At 40.8% G+C, this 19,964-nt stretch overlaps 2 protein-coding genes across 2 annotated transcripts; both read left to right on the top strand.

Moving 5' to 3' along the window:
* The first annotated feature begins 20 nt into the window (after positions 1-20).
* pdcd4b (programmed cell death 4b) lies at positions 21-5,151 on the top strand. Its single transcript, XM_033971354.2, has 12 exons — positions 21-96; positions 545-644; positions 853-1,164; positions 1,903-1,997; positions 2,205-2,318; positions 2,397-2,618; positions 3,698-3,795; positions 3,945-4,059; positions 4,139-4,246; positions 4,318-4,428; positions 4,515-4,654; positions 4,730-5,151. Exons 2-12 carry the CDS (start codon positions 602-604, stop codon positions 4,788-4,790), a joined length of 1,419 nt encoding a protein of 472 aa, XP_033827245.1. The 5' UTR covers positions 21-96; positions 545-601; the 3' UTR covers positions 4,791-5,151.
* Positions 5,152-6,773: 1,622 nt separating this feature from the next.
* On the top strand, positions 6,774-14,539 carry shoc2 (SHOC2 leucine rich repeat scaffold protein). Its single transcript, XM_033975315.2, has 9 exons — positions 6,774-6,876; positions 9,569-10,571; positions 10,710-10,847; positions 10,928-11,058; positions 11,261-11,449; positions 11,969-12,091; positions 12,246-12,383; positions 12,473-12,590; positions 13,133-14,539. The coding sequence occupies exons 2-9, from the start codon at positions 9,872-9,874 to the stop codon at positions 13,339-13,341; spliced, it is 1,746 nt and encodes a 581-aa protein (XP_033831206.1). The 5' UTR covers positions 6,774-6,876; positions 9,569-9,871; the 3' UTR covers positions 13,342-14,539.
* Positions 14,540-19,964: the final 5,425 nt, after the last annotated feature.

The following is a 19,964-nucleotide window of genomic DNA, read 5'->3' as shown; positions in this document are numbered from 1 at the left end:
CAATCGGAAAAGAGAAACACGGAGGCACGGGCTCTGGTTACTGGGTAGATAAAACAAAAACAACGTCGTATCGGAGTTTTGAAGCTCGGAGACACGGTGAGTGTTTGATTCTTTACGTTCTTCTGTTTTGTTTGACTAGATAGTGACTGTAATGCGTTCGGTGTGTTTTCACATTTTAACTGCAGCAATTAGTTACACGTAACGATCGTTTGCCATGTTAAAAGAGTCGTATATCGAATAAACGCAGCGCAATTGAATGTGCATCCTCACAACGTCAGCCTGCAGCGAACACATTGTCCGTACTTGTTATAATGATCTTAGGTCGTGCATCTCATCAGTTAATTTTAGTACAACTGTGCAGCTGAGGTAGCATTTTTGTCTTTGACGCAGCTCTTTGCATCCCTCTTAGCTAACCTATTAGCTTTTGTTTATCAACACAACTGGTTTGAATGGGGAGGGGAGGGTGGCATTATTGAGTGATCTTTATTTACTTGCCTCGGCATGTTTTTAACCTGTGTTGCAATAAACGTTTTTATTGTTACAGGTTGAATTTGGAAGTTTGATTTTGCACCTCTCAATTTGCACGTATATTGTTGTGATTATGGCAGCTGATTGTCAGGCCTGGCTCAATGCAAACCCCGTGGGTGAGTTTTGCACAGGTTCAGATTGCTGTTACTGAAATAGAACGTATTGATAATGCATTCCAGTTGTGCCTTTTTTATACAGAAGTGGTTCGTTTTGTTTTTTGTCATATGCATAATTTGTCTTATGTGTTCTGACTTATGAGCATCATTGTACTGCATCAAAAGAAGTGTAGTTTGTTATAATGAGACATTTTCTTGTCACCTTCAGAGGCTGATGACCTGAGTGACTCTTTTGTCTCTGGAGATGAGGACAATGGGGGAGTCTCCAACAAAAACCTTAATGTTGAGGTCAATGGCAACTGGATCTCCTCTTCAAGCAACAGCATCCACGAGGCCCGTCTCAAGGCCAAAGCCAAGAGGAAGCTGAGAAAGAACTCCTCCCGGGACTCGGGCCGAGGAGACTCTCTCAGTGATACTGGAGACATCATCAGAGGAACCAGCACCGCCCCCACAAGTCCCAAAAACAAACTTTTGGACAGAAAGTCCAGACTGGGAAAGGGCAGAGGACTACCAAAGAAAGGTATACACATTAAGAACAATAATTCGAGCTATACTGAAAGACAAATTGCAACTCATCAATGTAGTATGATGCATTATCATATTGTTTGAACTTTGATCAAATAAACCCTTTCATCTTTTAAAAATGTTTTTTACAGAAAAGATAGCTAAAATGTACTTGAATGTTTTTTAGTACATTTTGTGATTTGGGTGAATACAGACATCAGTTTGGCAGGGGAAGTGTAGCAGCCCTCCTCTTGTCTGTTTAGTGGTTACATAACAGTTGTACCACTTCAATGGAGCCCTGTCATTTGACCTGACTTTTCAGTTTTAAGGGTTCATGCTTCCAGCTCTATAAAGGCTAGTACAGTGTTCATGGCCAATGTACATCTTTTCATCTATAGGTTTTAAAAACATGCTGTGCCAGACAGTGGGAATGACCTCTTAAGATTTGAAAGAATGTCCCACAAGCTGCTTTGGGCCTGCGCTTCTTAAAGCTCCTAAAGATCTGTTAATGTGCTTGTCAGACATAACAGATGTTTGTTTGTGTAATATGTGCAAAGAAGATTACCATGTGTCTGTTGACTCCTAAATGTAACAGTTTCACAGGATTAACCAGTGACCAATGACTTTGACATACATTTCCCTGTGATGACAGTGTGTTGTTTTTTTATTTAACACTAGATCAGATCACTTTTAATAGTGTATTACATTGCAACGGCCAGTATCAGATATCATTGTTTCTGTACCTGTTGCACAGGTGGAGCAGGTGGCAAAGGAGTATGGGGCAGATCAGGAGAGGTATATGAGCCTGTTCTGGTGGATGAGAAGGACCCCAACTATGATGAAGCTCAGGTAAATGTCAATATCTTATGGAGATGTCATTTTCAAGTAAAGTGTATAAATTGTATTTACGTAGTACATTTTAACCACTACCCAGAGTCAATGAAAAGAGCAATGTTTGTACAGTTGGCAAATATTTTCTTACCCAGTTCCTCAGATTGTCTAATTGATAAAAGTGGATTCAGAATGTGATACAGATTTGGTTTGCTGTGTTTGTAGGAAAATTGTGTGTATGAGACTGTGGTACCTCCGCTGGATGAGAGGGACTTTGAGAAGACGCTTACACCCATAGTACAAGAGTACTTTGAACATGGAGACACAAATGAAGTAATTGTAAGTGCTATTTTGGGGGTAAAACTCTGGCAGAGTGTTATCGGATTCACAAACTAACATGAGAGCTGGTGTGTTCAGGAGCTGCTGGCTGACCTGAACCTTGGGCCCATGCGCAGTGAGGTGCCCCCCTTGGCTGTGGCACTAGCCCTAGAGTCTAAAGCCAGTCACCGAGAGCTAGCGTCCCGTCTGCTGGCCGACCTGTGTGGGCCAGTGCTCACTCACAGCGACATGGAGTGCTCCTTTGATAGACTGCTGCAGGAGCTCCCCGATCTGGTCCTGGACACACCCGGAGCACCTCAGGTGAGCTAGCAAAATCTCTCACCAATCCAAGCTTTTATGTCAGTGTTTGTGAAAATTATTAGAATTAGAGGTGAGTGAAAAATCACTAATATCGCAGTCGTAGTTTGGAGATAGTGTAAAATCGAGAATATGGTTTATTTATGTTTTTATTTTATTTTTTTAAGAGCTGATTAAATAAAGGGAATAGAAATACACTTCTATACAAGTGTATTAAGTGACATATGTGCACCTTTATCTATTACTGTTTAACAACAGGTACGTTTCTGAACATTCCTGATGGGTTGCCATTCTGTCATTCTGAATATTGCCATGGAGATTGCCCTAAAAAAATATTAAGACATCCCTAGTCAGTACAGTTTGAATGTTTGCTTTTTTAATTCCCAAACTGTGACTGCAGCAGTGGTTTAAGTATGTGAATGAATTGTTTTAGTTTTTCAGTTTCACTGTTGAAGTTCACTTGCTACCTGAGCACAAAACTGTTTATATGTCCCTGGCCATGCCTCTCTGCTGCATCAGGACAGACTTCCACTGTGAAAAAATATATAGTTGAGTGAGGCAATCCCTGACAAAAAGAGCAGCATGAACAGGACATGGATGCTACATTTACAGTGCCTTATTTCCACAGTATGCTTTGCTCTATTCTGATTTTTATTTTTAAACCTTAAAGTCTAGGACCGCAAACTCCAGGGTCTTTGTGTGAAAGAGAGGTTTAGTGTGGTGTGTATTTGAGCTCTTTTTAGCCTGAGTAGACACAGACTCTGGTCATTGTTTTGGCAAAGTGCAAACTCAGCACAGCCAGCCCCAACGCTATCTGCCTCATGTCAATATGGCTCCAGTCATTTCTGCCCTGCACCTCTGTGAGGCTTTTTCCTTAATAATGCCTCACAGTTTATTTTTCAATATTCATTTGTTTTCATCTAATTTCTGTTGGGATTCCCCAAGTCACATACCCACATAAATAATAAGCAACCTATAAACTTTAAGAGCACATCATTATTGTTTAATCGGCCAAATTAAACAAGTTGAAGATATTGCCAATATTATTTTGCTTGTTTTGTTTATTTTGGATCTCTTTGCAGTTGGTGGGCCAATTCATTGCACGTGCTGTCCATGACAAAATTCTGTCGAGGAGCTACATTGATGGCTACAAAGGCAAAGTTGACTGTGAATACACAAGGTATGACCACTGTGTGTGATGTGTGTTTGTTTTCCATGATTCCCAGATGACATCATAATTTTGTGAAAAGGAATTGTTGTATGTAGTTAAACATAACATTGTCAGTCACTAAGACAAGACATCAAACTTCCCTCTGATGCGATCTCCAGGGCAGCTTTGGACAGAGCTGCTGTGCTTCTCAAGATGAGTAAAGGGGGTCTCCGACTCGACAGTCAGTGGGGTACCGGTGGGGGACAGAGACCAGTTGTGCAGCTCATTCGAGAGGTGAAGAGCACTGTGCTTTGTAATGCCTTAATATCATGTAATTAGTAGTTATACATAATGTAACTATCATTCCCTTCAGATGAACCTTCTTCTTAAAGAGTTCATTCTTTCTGGGGACATAAAAGAGGCTGAGAGATGTCTGCGAGAACTGGAGGTTCCACATTTTCATCACGAGTTTGTTTATGAGGTAAAATATTTTTTTCATCATTTAAATTAACTGTTTTTCCAGAATTTTCTAACATATCTTTACACAAATAGGCCATTGTAATGGTACTGGAATCAAAAGGAGAGAGGACTTTGGATATGGTTCTTAATCTGCTGAAGTCTCTCTGTGAATCTACCATTATTACTGTGGACCAACTGAGAAGGGTAGGTTGCCCCTTAGTGTTCATATTTGTTACTACAGGACAAGTTGACAACACATTACAAATGTTTAACTTTTTTCCTTTTCACAGGGCTATGAAAGAGTGTACATGGACATAGCAGAAATAAACATAGATGCTCCTCGTGCTTACTTCATCCTGGAACAGTTTGTTGATAAAAGCTTGAGTACTGGGATTATTAATGTGAGACTAAGAGATCTTTGTCCCTCTCGGTAAGTTATAATACAGCAAATAACACATTTATTTTAAAATGAAAAAAAAAAAAGACTTTTAAATATTTCTCACAGAGGCAGAAAGAGGTTTGTCAGCGAAGGAGACGGTGGAATTATTAAACTTGAAAGCTGCTAAAGTGTCATTTATTGTGCCAAGAAGATGAAGCTACTTTTCTACATCATGCATATTTTTGAAATGGTTGGGCACACATTTTCTCCCTCTAGTAAAAGAATGCATTACCAAATGAAGGTGTGGTATGAAGAAAAAAAAGCACTTTGATTGAAAAAAATTGATAACCTGCTGTTTAATGCAAACATTTACATAAGCTAGCCCTTAAAGTGCCACTCCTCTCAGTGTCAGTCATTCCATGTTGTTAATTCCGTACACAGTATTTTCTTGGTTTCACTGCCACCTTTGGTTTTCTAGTAAGCAGTGTTTGTACAGTCATGACAAGTTTGTGACAAGAGCTTTATAATAAAGGGTTATAACATAAGAAGACAGAGTTGTTACTTTAATTGTTTCCTTTATACATAGTACTATACATATATAAATTCCTTGGAGAATTACAATAACTGACAAACACTAAAATGCCCACACAGTTGTCCAACCCTAGAATTCAACCTTTTTGCTCAAACATACAATGTGATTCCATTGTCCATGCTATCACTAACCCTGCTCCTTCAGTGACACTTCCTGCTGCCTGATGGCCTCTTGAGCCTCGGTCTGCATCTTCTCCAATTTCTCCAGTGTCACAGACTTCAAAGGGAGAAGCTTTGGCTTGCACAACACCATTGTAGGGACATCCTCCATGGAAAGCTGTCCTATACAATTAAAAATGAAGAAATAAATATAGTTATAGTTTATTATGCTCTCTGACAGATAAAGGTTGGTCATTTAGAAGCTGGGGTAGTGATGCATAGACTGTAAAAGGACATAAGAGTGGATCCACTGACAATTCTGCATGCTTTTGCAAAATTCTCAACAGTTCACATGTTGTGCTGAACTCCACAAACAGACCATTGTCTCCAAATGGCCTGATAGTACAGACCTTGTTTAGGCAGCACTTCTCTGAATATAGACTTCACTTCTGGCATGTTGCACTCTGGGCACTCTGTTGAGACAGGTAGAAATGTCATGTTTTGCATGAGTTTGAGGGTGATTGCTACACTAGTTACTACTACTTCAATCAGTTGGTATAACGTTACGCATATGTTGGATGGAACAAAACTCTGCTAGCAATATCGTTAAAACAAACTGTAATTTTCTCAACGCTATAATTACACCCAACAACCACATTAATAGGATATCGATCTATTAATCTGTGTAATTTGATTAAGATACCGATATAACGCTAATGAAGAATGTGTTAACAAAAGGTAACATGCTAACGCATTTCTTTTTAATTTGTACTTACGCACGTTCCAGTTGACTTATTTGCAGTGATTTTAGTAAGGTAAAACAATTTATCGTGTGTATGAGTTAAATTAATGAATTCAAAACGTAAAATGTTAATCCACAAACGTCTACAAAGATTAGCTACAGTAGTTGTCCAGACAGCAGTTCCGGGAGAATCACGTGACCAAGTTTTTTTTTTTTTTTTTTTTTTTTTTTTTTTTGGTGTGCTATGACATCTAGTGGTGATTGTAAGTAACGTCTCAGGGAACATACAGTTAATTTAGTGAAAATTATAATTTATAATTTGCGCACGACAAACTTTTTCAGGTGATCTTTTTTTTTTTGTCCTCAGTTTCTTATGAGAAAAATACAAACAGGTTCTAAATTATGTACAATGAACTGTTTTATTATCAGTGGATTTGGCCATATAGATATAGTGCACTAATACATAGCAACATTAAATGTGTTTGTATTCACGCAGACTGTCGGGATTATTAGGCAGTATACTATAGTGTATAGGAGTGTTAAATCCCAGTTTTGACTTTTATTTCTAATGCTTTGTAACTAGGTAGTACAAAATGGACCTAACCATGGATATTCTATGTCTTTTCTCTATGGCTAAGCAAGAAAAAATGCGTCTCAAAAATCGGCCTATATATTTATATGCGCTGTTCAGGATTTTTACCATAGGAATGTACCTCTCAGTCTCGCGATAGCAGCGCTGAGGCGTGTGAATGACGCAGTTTGGTGACAGGGGCGGGAGGGAGCGGAGCAGAGCAGGGAAAGAGGAGGAAGCAGCAAGGATGGCGGAGTCACACCTCTGAAGGTAAAAACACTTATATTATCACAACAACAGCGAGTCGCCTCACTCTAACTACATTGATTTGCATTCTTTGAGAGATAGCGACGCTGTCAGTGTCTTATTATTAAGGGTATAGCCTCAAAGTGTCAATTTTCGGTGGTGAGAACGAACGCACTCTTTTGTTCAGCTTCGGAATGGCCGCTGTTTTTCAGTGTGTTTTCTTTTTTCGTCTTACCTTCAACACAATAACATAAGTTAGTTTTACATTTGGAGTGTGTCATATATTTGCTCGATGAGATCCTGACAGCAAGTGGTTCTCCGTCAGCGGCAGGCACCTATGAGCGCTCAGCTGACCGCAGCAGCGATCTCCTCTCTCGGTCAAACTCACGGAGGACGGCTCGGTGTGAAGTCGCTTTCATCGGGCCTTTGCCTACACTTTGGAAAGTTTTCTAACTCAAAACAGAACAGTATACAAAATGATGTGTATGCACACAATGACACTGTTTCCTGTGTGTTATTTTTTGGTTGGAGTCCTGTCTCTCGTTTGACTCGCAGGAGCATTTGCTAAGAGAGTTAGCTGCATTAGCCGTAGACCTATACATGTCTATGGCGATGGATCTGCTAGCATTAGCTTTTAGCTTTTAGCAGCTTGGCATTACTGACGTTTGCTGTGCTGTTGACGTTTAGCTGAGCTCCCACTATTTCCTGCCTTGTTGTCAGTACTGAGGCAGGGTTAGGTTGTATGGTCTGACAAAAATGTTATAACGCAAACCAATCCTCATAACTGGGACACTTTCAGGGTTTGATTTAAGCTACGTTTTATACAGTTGTATACAGTGTCGGGAAAGGAAACAAGAAACGGTTACTGTTTTTTTTATTTATTTCACTGCACTTGGAGTGAGTTGTTTAAGTTGGTTTTGATTAGGATTGTACGCCATGTTAAATATAATGTGTCGTGAGTAGTATATAGTGCCCGCGTATGTGCAAGCGCAAGATGTTGTGTTTACTCATTTCGGCCATACCCTTTGACTGTATCATGACAGTTTCAGGACTTTTCCCACACAACAGTTTAGGATGTCCACTTTTTCTGTTTAAGGCACTGATGTTACTCGTCTCATTTCTGAGCATGGGCTATTTGCATATTCTGACTTGTGCCTCTACTCTTATGGTTGTCCCAACAATGACATGTTCAGATGGTGGTCATATTATGTAACAGTAAATCAAATAATCTCCAGGACAGGAAAGTATTGACTTTCCTGACCTGTACTGTTTCGTCTGTAATCTGTTTCTACGGATTTGCCATTGGCTCATGTAGCCTCCAAGCTAACAGCGTCCTGCCACCTCAGCCCTGCTGTTTTCTGCTTAATCTATAGTTATTGTTGACTTTTTGTGAGAATCTCTGTAGTTTATATTAAATACACTGATTTAAAAATGTTGCTCTAGTACATGGTAGTAAACAGAAGCAGCTGTTAAATATCTTTTGTGTTTACTTCCCCCTCCCTTTTGCTTTAGTATCAATATTGTGTGTGTGATCTGATTAGCAACCATTAATGCAATTCTGATATTATGTAAGAGGCATTCTGATGGAAAAACAAATGCAGGAAACAGTTAGGCTTTGGCCAAAGCAGCGCACTATCAGTTGAATCCTAGATTATCTTAATGGAACTTCATTAGACTTTTGTGGGAAATAAGTGGCCTTCGGTTTGAGTCAACTCCTGCATTTGGCTTGAGAGTAGCTTCATGTTATCACAAAAACACAAAGAGCTTTGGTCTGACCTGTAAATGGTAAGGTGAAATAAAATAGAAAGTTATGGTATAAGCTAACTCCTGGCTTTCTTATGTCAGATGAAGGAAAGAGAGTTTCCGTGGCTGCTGAAGCTCAGACTGATGCCTGGCTGGGACACACACAGTGCACAGACCGTAAAAGGAAGTTAGTTGCACAGTTTAGTTTATGTGGCCCCTGTGGTTTGACTGGCCTGGCTCTTCTCATTTCTGTTAATAAATATCTCCACCTAGGCCTGTGATGAGGGAAACCTTGGTTGTTGTTTTTTTTATTTACAAAAGTGTGGTGCCTTTTAAAGGGAAGGGGGGCTGCTATTGACCCAACGCGTCTCTTCCAAAGGTCACATGACCTGGTGCTGTTGGGCTTTGAAGGCCACCTCTGCAGATTCCTCGCAGCACTCCTAACCTTTCTCTCTGCTCTGATCCTGGGCCAAACAGAGCAGCCGCATGTGAAGGTGCGGCTGTCGGCTCCCAGCAACGTCAACACCACAGACCCATGTTTGTTTAGCTGAGTGAGTTAGCGTTAGCTTGTGCTATATATTCTCTCTATGTGGATGTGTTTTAAACACCGGGCACACCTGCAGTTGTGAGGCATTTCTGTCTTCATGAACTCAGAACAACTGTTTTGTGTTCATGGAGCATTAAGTGCAGGTAGTATCATGTATTATCATGTTTTGCAACAGCCCTGTCAAAGGTTATTTGGTTGTATAACTATTTGAGCTGGCTGAAGTCCTATTTACATTAAATGATCACATTTAAAAACCAGAATAACAACATTGTGATATCATTTTTTCTGCTGCATTCCACAAAATAATTCTAAATGTGGTCAAAATAATAGTTCACACTTACTCATCACCTTTAGTGCTTAAATGAACACATCAATACTGTAGCGACATTCAGAATATAAATAATTGTTCTTTATGTTTTTCAACAGCAGTTCTACAAAGGATTAAAAAGGCCTTTTGCAGCCTGAAAGAATTCTCCTCAAAGGTCCCAGATTGTGAAGCATGTGGCCCATGGATGCCACAGTTCTGCCACTTCAAAGGATTTTTTCTTCCATGGCATTTTAGCAAAGTCTCAAAAGTGTCTAAAAAGGCATTGCCTCGAAGGATAAACTCAATCGTGTGCCCAGCACCAGGATGGTGTCTCCCACTGTTTTGTCTGTCTGTTTTGTCCCAAATAAGTGACGGGACAGAGACCCCATGAGCAGCTCTGTGGGACACCCCGCATCGTCGACATGAGTAGTACTTTAGGCAAAGAAAAAGAATCTAAAGAGAAGGACCCTAAAGGAGGTCCTGGAAAGGACAGGGAGAAGGAGGGCAAGGCTCTGGCCGCATTAGTGAAAGACGGAGGTAAAGAGTCCAAGACCAAAGGGAAAGATGCCAAAGAAGGAAAGAAGGACACCAGCAGCGCACCGCCGGGTGTGGCCTTTTCTGTCGATAACACCATTAAACGGCCCAACCCGGCTCCAGGGACGCGGAAAAAGTCGAGCAATGCTGAGGTGATCAAAGAGCTCAACAAGTGTAGGGAGGAGAACTCTATGAGGCTGGACCTGTCCAAGCGCTCCATCCACATGCTGCCCACCTCCATCAAAGAGCTGACTCAGCTGGCCGAGCTCTACCTCTACAGCAACAAGCTGCAGAGTCTGCCGGCCGAGGTGGGCTGCCTGTCTGGGCTGGTCACTCTGGCCCTAAGTGAGAACTCTCTGACCAGCCTGCCCGAGTCCTTGGACTCTCTGAAGAAGCTGCGCATGCTGGACCTGCGCCACAACAAGCTGCGGGAGATCCCCGCTGTGGTCTACCGCCTCAGCTCGCTCACCACGCTCTACCTGCGCTTCAACCGCATCACCACCGTCGAGAAAGACATCCGCAACCTGTCCAAGCTCACCATGCTTAGCATCCGCGAGAACAAAATCAAGCAGCTGCCAGCCGAGATAGGTGAGACCCTTTGCTTTCATTACTGAAACTGACATTTTCAGGTCCTTTTGTGTTTAGTGAACACTATCTTTGTGTGTTATGTGGCAGACCTTTGTTAACTGTCTGTAATGTAATGCACTGAATTACGCCTGTGTCCAGGGGAGCTGTGCAGCCTGATCACTCTGGATGTGGCCCATAATCAGCTGGAGCACCTCCCCAAAGAGATCGGGAACTGCACCCAGATCACCAACCTGGACCTGCAGCACAACGAACTGCTGGACCTGCCTGAGACCATAGGTACCAAACAACAGCAGCATTCATCTTTCTTTTTTCAGATAAAAGCCGAGTTCTCACTCAGGTTTTTGTTGATGTTGCAGGAAACCTTGCAAGCCTAAATCGTTTAGGCCTGAGATATAATAGATTGTCCGCAATCCCCAGATCATTAGCCAGATGTCGAGAACTGGAGGAGCTAAACCTGGAAAACAATAACATTTCAGTGTTGCCAGAGGTAAGCACACATAGATGACTGCTTGGGTTTAAACATTAAAAATGCTTTGATTGCGATCAAATATAAAAGGGGATGGAAGCATGTGTAATGGTTCTAAGTGTTTACCTCATTTTGGTCTGATTTATGTTTTGCAAGAAAATAATGGTAATACAAAATGAGCACACTGTTTTGTATGTTCATGTGTGTTACTCTGTGCTTGTAGGGGCTCTTGTCCAGTCTGGTGAACCTGACCAGTCTGACGCTAGCGAGGAACTGCTTTCAGTCCTATCCTGTGGGCGGCCCGTCCCAGTTCTCCACCATTTACTCTCTCAATATGGAGCACAACCGCATCAACAAGATCCCATTTGGCATCTTCTCCAGGGCTCGAGTGCTGAGCAAACTGAACATGAAGGTAAGTGCTTTTTCCAACAATAACAAAAATAATGCATTATATTTACCTATATATTATACACAACACATATTAAATATGTATGTATCTGTGTGCCTGTGTGCCTGTGTGTATATATAGATAGATATTATATATAGATATAGATAGATATTTAGAGATGGATAGATATTTATATAAAAAAAAAAAAAACTTGTACGTTTTATATTGCATTATTCATTCACTACATACCTGGTGATGAGAAGATACTTTTGTAGCTACAATAGGCTCCCAAGGCTGCCAATCTGCCCCATCGGCCCCTCAAACCACCACCCACCAATCACTCACATTCATACTAAGCAAGGTGGGTGAAGGGTTTTGCCCAAGAACACAATGACAGTTTGCACTGGCCAGAACATATATCATCCCTCTGCCTTTTTAATTATCTCTTTCACAATGAAATACATTGTGTGTTATAAGTTTTTAATGCGCAGACATTTTCCTTGATATCATCTATTATGCCAATTAATTGTGTACGGTCCCTAGGACAACCAGCTAACGTCTCTGCCGCTGGACTTTGGCACATGGACGAGCATGGTGGAGCTTAACTTGGCCACTAATCAGCTGACCAAGATCCCTGAGGATGTGTGTGGGCTGGTGTCTCTGGAGGTGAGCAGACCCTCTCACATGTCTCATGTGGGACAGTACAGAGGGTCATTGGTACAGGGACTTGTAGCATGGGCTGTCTCCTTCAGTTAATGTTCTTTCAACATTTGGATCACCAGATTTGAAGATACTCATGGCTATTTTAATATCTACGTAGGTCTTAATACTGTCCAACAATCTCCTCAAGAAGCTACCGCATGGTATTGGGAACCTGAGAAAGCTCAGGGAGCTTGATTTGGAGGAAAACAAGTTGGAATCTTTGCCCAATGAAATCGCTTATCTCAAAGATTTACATGTGAGTTTTAATATTCTCTGGTGTGTAATATTAAGTAAGTATAATGGTCAAATAACAAGGTTTACTTTCTTTCCTTTTCTGTTTTACAGAAATTGGTTTTGACCAATAACCAGCTAACCACGTTACCCAGGGGCATTGGGCATCTCACCAACTTGACACACCTGGGCCTGGGGGAGAACTTGCTGCAGCACCTGCCTGAGGAGATCGGTGAGAGCTCCAATCATATGCTCTTTACCTCTTTGTCCATAAGACAGATAGCCAGCAGGACTCACCACTATCTAAGCTCAGCCCCCTCCCCTGGACAGACACTAGTCTGGTTATGGCCTGGCTAAGAGTTAAGCTAGAGATTAAAAAGGGGGTGTATTTATAGAGTATTCAGACTGGGTACAGATTTCAATTATACCTGTGAGTTGTCACTTTCAGGGGGTCAATTGAAGGTCTGCAACTTTGAACTCCTGAACTCTTTTTTTTTTTTTTTAAATAATAATGCATTGGAATTGTATATAGCACTTTTCAAGACACCAAAAGCACTTTACATTGCATTATTCATTCACTCCATACTCTGTGGTGGTAGGCTACTACTGTTGCCACAGCTGCACATACCATTAATCTCTATGTAGTAATGGAGTGCATTTTATTAAATAAAAACATCTTAAATCACTCAGGTCAAGTCAGATTTCATGATTATAAAAAGTTCAGTTGAATTCCTACATGACGACTTGTATCTATTGCTTGGTTTATATTTTCAGGAACACTGGAGAACCTGGAGGAGCTGTACCTAAACGACAACCCCAACCTGCACAGCTTGCCGTTTGAGCTGGCCCTGTGCAGTAAACTGACCATCATGAGCATCGAGAACTGTCCGCTCAGCCACCTGCCGCCGCAGATCGTTGCAGGAGGGCCTTCCTTCATCATCCAGTTCCTCAAGATGCAGGGCCCGTACCGTGCCATGGTTTGAACATATCTTTGTTTTGCTTTTCTGACCCAAAATGCTCTGCGCCGCAGCCTGGCCGCCCCCAGTCCTGTATGATGCACTGTAAAGACAGAACAGGACCAGCAGGGGGCAGCAGATTTGGGCTGGAGAGGAGCAGGGGGCGCTACAGCCAAAATGTGGAGACTTTGTGCTCCAGTCGATCATGGACCCGACTGGACCTCGGCCACGTCCCACTCATGTTGCATTCCGTATAAAGGAAACTATTTCCATTTCTTTGCCAAAACTGAAGATATATAAATTTCTATATATTGAGTTACTGTGAGCTGAGTGGCAAAAGTCTTTGTGACCATATAAAATGTGCTCCCATTGCCAATGTATTTACAGTACTTAAAGCATCTATGACGAGAGCAAGGATACAACTGTATGCAGAGACAGACCAGTCTTTGAACGTCACATTTCCTGCTGCTGCCATAACTGTAACTATACGACTGTCCTTGTGTTTCCTTTTATTTTGAAATGCCCTTTTTACATGTTGTCATGGTTCTCTATCGGGCCCTCTGTGTCTGGACCATAGAGAACAAAGGTCTAATGATACCAGTTCCTTTTTAGGTTTTGTACATTATTTTTACATTTTTTTAAATAATGTGCCTATGTTTAGAGTGGACCTGCGGTTCATTTCGAAGCGAAATTGTCCATACAAAAACAAATATATAAATTATTTCAGTATTTTTTTTTAATCCTGCTGTTTTTACTTGTATTTTTTCTGTCTCATTGATTTGTTCAATGATATCAGTTGTAAAATAGAATGATTGAGTATCTTTTTTTTGACAAATAGCAGCAGTAGTTGTTAAACATGCTCGTAATGTATACATATGAGAAATGCCAATCACACGTGCTTAAAAAAGCAGGAGGGACTTTGTTGAAGATGGTGGTATAATGACCTACTGTCTCCACTGCTTTGTATGTGACAAACAGGTATTGAAAAGGCCAGCATATGCAGGTAATGGGATAAATTATGTTTTTTTTATGTACCAATCTTGGTTGTTGCCTTTAGTGCAATTTTAGTTTGTTTACTTGTTTGATATTCTCTTCAGTGTTGGGCTGCACAGCTGTCATCCTTCTGATCACTGATCCACATATCAAGCGTTTTAAGGGGTTCTGGAGCATTTTCTGAGTGTATCAATGCTTCAAAAAGGTTTAATAATAAAACATTGGCAGGTAACTCTTTCTCCACACCTCGTTATTACTTTAAGTCTTTTTAATGGGTTCAAATGAATCCTTTACCCTTTCATTCACAATTCTGTCGTCCCACACTGTCCCAGCAATGCTGCTGCTCTTATGCACTTTTTAAAACATTGGCATATTCTCCATTTTAAAATACAGTGGCCTCACAAGATTTTTTTTTTTTAAATGGGGCATTGTTCATTAAGTATTTCATTTTTTAGTACTTTTTCTCTTTTTGTGTAATTTTGTCAATGTGTTGAGTTGGCGCGGTCAGGTGGTGACAGTCTTAAAAGGGTTTGCTCTAAAGTTGTTGTTTTTTCTGTAGCACATATTTGATTGACATATCTGGCTTCTCTGTCTATGCGCTAAACAGCCACTTACAATTCAATACATTGTTTTTTTTTGTTTTTTTTTAAGTGTTCTTTTTCTTAATGCAAAATCACTTTTATTCTCTTAGTATTATTTGAACAGGCTGTGCATTAAAGAGCCAATCCAAGGTTAGTTTCCTGACCATATATTCTGCTTCCTCAGTCTTGTGTTGAGACATGCGGCTCTCCTTTAGCAGCGGTGCGGTTTGTTCCTTCAGGATGTTCTACTCTCTACCACACGGGGCGCCATCTTTTCCCATGCAGACCACCCCCACATTCTGACGCTGGACTGATCCTTTGACTCTAGTCCAAGTTTGCAACAGTTTTGACCCAGATCAAATCGGACTTCATGACAAGGTGCACATTTGAGTCACAGTACAAGACTGTCAGTATGATGTAAAAAGGGCTTTCTGTGTTCATGCTCAGCACATTGGGGGCATTGCATTCCTTGTCTGTTTACTTTGTGTGGAAATGCCTTCAGTGACTTGACGTGAGTGAGATGTGCTTTAGTAGGGGCTCATCAGACATATCTTTATCATGTGTTTTTGTGAATGACAGTAGTACTATACCGCACAGGTTTATGGGAGCATACCGTAGGCTGAGCACTCATTTATCAGATCATGAATGTAGTTAAGTTTGCTTTGGACTCCATGGAAACTGCCGCCAGCTGAAAATATTTTAATCTTATTGCAGTATGATTGGTGTTTATATAGTTTTGTTATTCAGGACCACAAAGAACACAGCAGAATACAACTTATTTTGGCGTTTTGCCTTTGAATTACATTGTCTCTTCATATGTACAGGCTCATGTTGAAAGCATTTAACTTGGTGAGATAAAGTGGTTCACAGTGGACTTGAATCAGATAGTTATTAAGCGTTTCTGCAAAGTATCTCCCTTTTTGTACACAGAGAATGGTGTCCACGCTTCTTCTACTTCTCAACATTGACAAGCAGCCTTAATGCTCTTTTATGTGTTCTTTTGGCTATTCCTTGTGTCTATGGCCACTGACTGTACTTGATGACAAGCAATTGGTTGTAACAATGTAATTTTGGGTCGGATTTTCTTTTTGTCATTTTCCTTCTCTGTATACAGTGATCTGATGTTTCAGTAGGCTCAGTATTAATCTGTAATGTGATTAGAGTTTTACAAAGAATACAGAGTGCAATGGAGGGCCATGCCATTATGCTACCAAGTGCCCTCACTTGTCTTTGGCATTAAAGGGGAATTCCACTAAATCTGACTCCTATTGTTATTCAACACAGACAGGGCGTTCATAGAAATTAGATTTGGAATTTTTTTTTAAACAATAGATAATCATATTTTAATCATTTCAAAAAAATATTTTATTATTTTTTTAAAAAGGCTCACCAGATCCACCAAACCCTTTATTAGGCTATAATCATTTACAGAAATTGAATGTATTAATGTGCAAAATTGTTCCACACCGAGTAGCCCCATTGCTGTTTTGTGTTTGCGTTTTTTTTCCCCCCCACGAATGAGTTTCAAACGTGGCTTAAGACCTGGCGTGATGCAAAAGGTCGATATAATAAATTAAACTACGATGAAAAACAATGATTCGGTGCCAGAGGCGGTGGACTACAGTGTGGTCAGAGGCTGAGCTCTGTGTAACACTGACCCCACCTGGTGGTTTAGATTATTGCACCTCTTTCGATTAGGCCTATATGTGGTGTATTTATGTTCAAACGTGCACCATGATTTAAGCATAGTTTAGAGTAACTTTAATCAGAATATAGAAGATAAAGACATCTGCTGTGATCAGATTTCTGTTGAACACACGTGGCATAGTGAATACTATTAAAACAATGGGAAGTCTCCATGGCAATAGTCAGAGTAGTTCAGAATAGGGTGCATAAACTGTAGTGGGATTATTTCAGAAAAATACAACAGAATCCCATTTTCTAGATGAATAAAATTACAGTGGCCAAACTGGAGGTCAATGTGCCAATCAGCCTAGAATAAATTGTGGGAAATATCCTGGCATGTTGTAGATCCCAATACATATTCTTGAACTCAAGGAATCAATGAGAAAACATTATTATGAGACAGTGGGCTATGATTTATTCAGGCATCTCATTTCTCTGTTACTTCTCTTGCTTTGTTATGTTGAACCCGGGCCTACAGACTATATCCTGTTTTTGCCTGTAAAGGTCTAAGCTAAAGCCTGACTGTGGTGCATGAAACTGGGACGAGACAAACGACAGGTGTCACTGTATCCATGCGCTTCGTGTGGGTCCTCACGCGTCAATGAGCGCCACGGCGATCTAAACGTGTTTACCTAAAACACTCTCCGGGCTTTTGTACGAGTGGTATTTTGCCAACCGGGAGGAACAGACAGGACAGGCCGTGCTCCGTGTTCAGGATGTCACAGTGGATACAGAGGATTTAACGCACATTGGCTTCATTACAACCACACGCGTAAAAATGATACAGTTAAATTACCCTTGTATTATCATGTAGGTTTATCAGATGTGAGCTATAGAAAAAAAAGGACTACTGTGTCCTGGGCAACAGGTGAGTGCATGTGACGTCAGCACAGTGGTGAAAGTCTTGTTGACACTAATGTGCACTAAAGGACACGCAGACACTACTGAGGAGGCGTTTGTTAGCCTTGCATCATACAGTATTTATGATGTGGGATAGAACTAAGTACATTTATAGTCCATGCATGAAACGGTCTACATAGGTCCACCAGGCTCGGAAAATTTAAAGCCATCATAGACTCATAAATCATGCTCTGTTTGTATTTCAGTAATATAAAATTGTTAATTATCTTACCTTCTCCATAAATTCTCAAACAGCATAATAGCCCAAACATATTTTATCTGGCTTGTAATTGGGTTTCATGATTTGTTTGTTAATGTGACAGCTTCTCCACTTGGTTTGCCAAAGTGTAAGCCATTTGTACTGGCTCATAGATTAGTCTACTTTGTCTTCTTGATTAATGCAAATCAATGCAAAAGAACAGTAGGTAACAGACACAGGGGAGATGTACAACTGCTGCATAACGCTGAAGTTATTGTAGAGCGTTGCCAAAACTGGGGTTCGGATTTCAGTGATGCTGCGTTTTACAGTTTGACCACACATGATGATGACAGTGATGAAGAGAACGAGTGGGAGAAGGGAGGTAAGACTGTGTAGCAGAACTTTGTGTCCTCCCACACTTCCCTAGGAATTTCATCCTCCTCCATCCTCCAAGGGCAGCCATCTTCCCAGAGACTGAATTCAAATGTGAAACCACAAAACCAAACACACTCTTTCTGAGAGTGGTGTAACCGTGAATCAGAGGCAGCACTGTGCTCCAGCTCTGGGAAATGGCGGCCCCCCTGACAGAACAACAAATGCCTTTGATAAAAAGCCAAGCCATCGTCACTGACATTAAGGATGGGAGATAGATGGGGAAAAAAGGTTTCAAAGGTACTCCCCTGGACAGTAGATTTGAAACAGATGTTTCCACTGTCATCTCAAAGTAATTTTCAATCTGAAGGTGCTGGTCTGAGAGGCTCTTCATACTGACCTGAGGGGAGGGGTCTGACTTGTTTACTTGTTCCGGGTTGTTCTCCCTTTGAACTCTAACATGGGCTATTCATGGCCAAATGGGGGATTACACCAACTAGATGGAAGACAGATAAAAGAGATTTATAATGCCACATGATAACAATGCAATGAGACAGTAGCAAAGATGCAAGAGTGGCCTAAGCTTTCTCCCTCTAACCACAAAGTACCTGGCTCAGGTTTTGCACAGTGTTCACCCTGTTACCATGTCACACATTTCAGCCCTATTGCTCCAAAGAGACATGTGGCTTGTGGAAGGAAGGACATCTGCCAGGTCGTCTGTAAATAGTGAATTGCAGAGACGTCAGTGAACAGTATTTGTTCAGAAGGTTTTAAATATTTAATTGCTTTAATCTTTTGAAGCAGCGCAACTATGAGTCATACTGTCTACATTTTTAGTTGGAGACCCGCATTAGGTGTGGGCTTCACCTGGGACTATAGTCCTCATATGGTTAACACTTTGCAGTTATTTTTCCATATGTAATTTGAATGTCCCAATGGATCTGCATCGCATTATTTTATAATTCTATAAAGATGGTACATTTTGCATTCATTTAGCCTAATCCTGATCAAAACCTGATGGATTTGTTAAGTTTTGAAGTCTATATATGAGGAGATATTTAAAAGAACAATGAAATCTGTATTAGGAGCATTAGTATAAGGAGGAAGAACAGACTTAAGATGACAGATGCTCTCACATCATGTCACCACAGCATCTTTACACTATGTGTTAGTTAAACATTTATCTTTTACAGTTGACATTTAACACCAGGTCAACCAAAACATTGTGTGTAGAGTCCACTGTGTGTAGGCAAGTTAATAAAGACACTTTAAGCAAACGTAAATGAGCCTTCCAATTTAAACAGTGTTTCCACAAGTAGCTCTGTGTAAACTGAAAGAATGATCAAGGGCATAGATGCAGTGAATGGTGTAATTACTCTTGCAGACACTACACAGCTGAAGGAGAACAAAAGTAAATACCTTGTACATTTGTGAAGTGAGTATAAAATGACAGATAAAATTGAAAATTCCAAGATGACAAAATTTGGTTCAACAGATGGTACGAGAAGAATACAGAGCCAAAATCCAAGAGCATTCATTCATTCTTCTCTCAGAATAATGCCCCCTCTCCCCGCTGTGCTCACAAAAGCAGAGAGTGAAGGTCCATGTCGGGCACGCTACATGCTGTTATAATCTTATGTGGTCAATATAAACAGTCATAACTGCACTTCTAGGCGATTGCCCGCGTAATGAGCAGTGCGTAATGATTTGCTGCGCTTTTGATGGCAATACACTTCCCTTGTATATTATATGCAATGCCATGTAGTTTTAATGTCAATTATACAAATTATTATGAGGCAAACATGAGAGTGGTTTAGTGAAAGTGACCGTAAACCGCAACTCTCACCTGTGGAAAATGTGTACGTGATAAGCACCGTGCGTAAACGCGACCTGTTTCAGACTTTTAAAGAGAGAGTTTA

This window comes from Periophthalmus magnuspinnatus, chromosome 1 (genome assembly GCF_009829125.3).
Source record: "Periophthalmus magnuspinnatus isolate fPerMag1 chromosome 1, fPerMag1.2.pri, whole genome shotgun sequence".
Classification (NCBI taxonomy): domain Eukaryota; kingdom Metazoa; phylum Chordata; class Actinopteri; order Gobiiformes; family Gobiidae; genus Periophthalmus; species Periophthalmus magnuspinnatus.
Note: the sequence above shows the minus strand (reverse complement) of the source record. Positions and strands in the feature narration are given on the sequence as shown.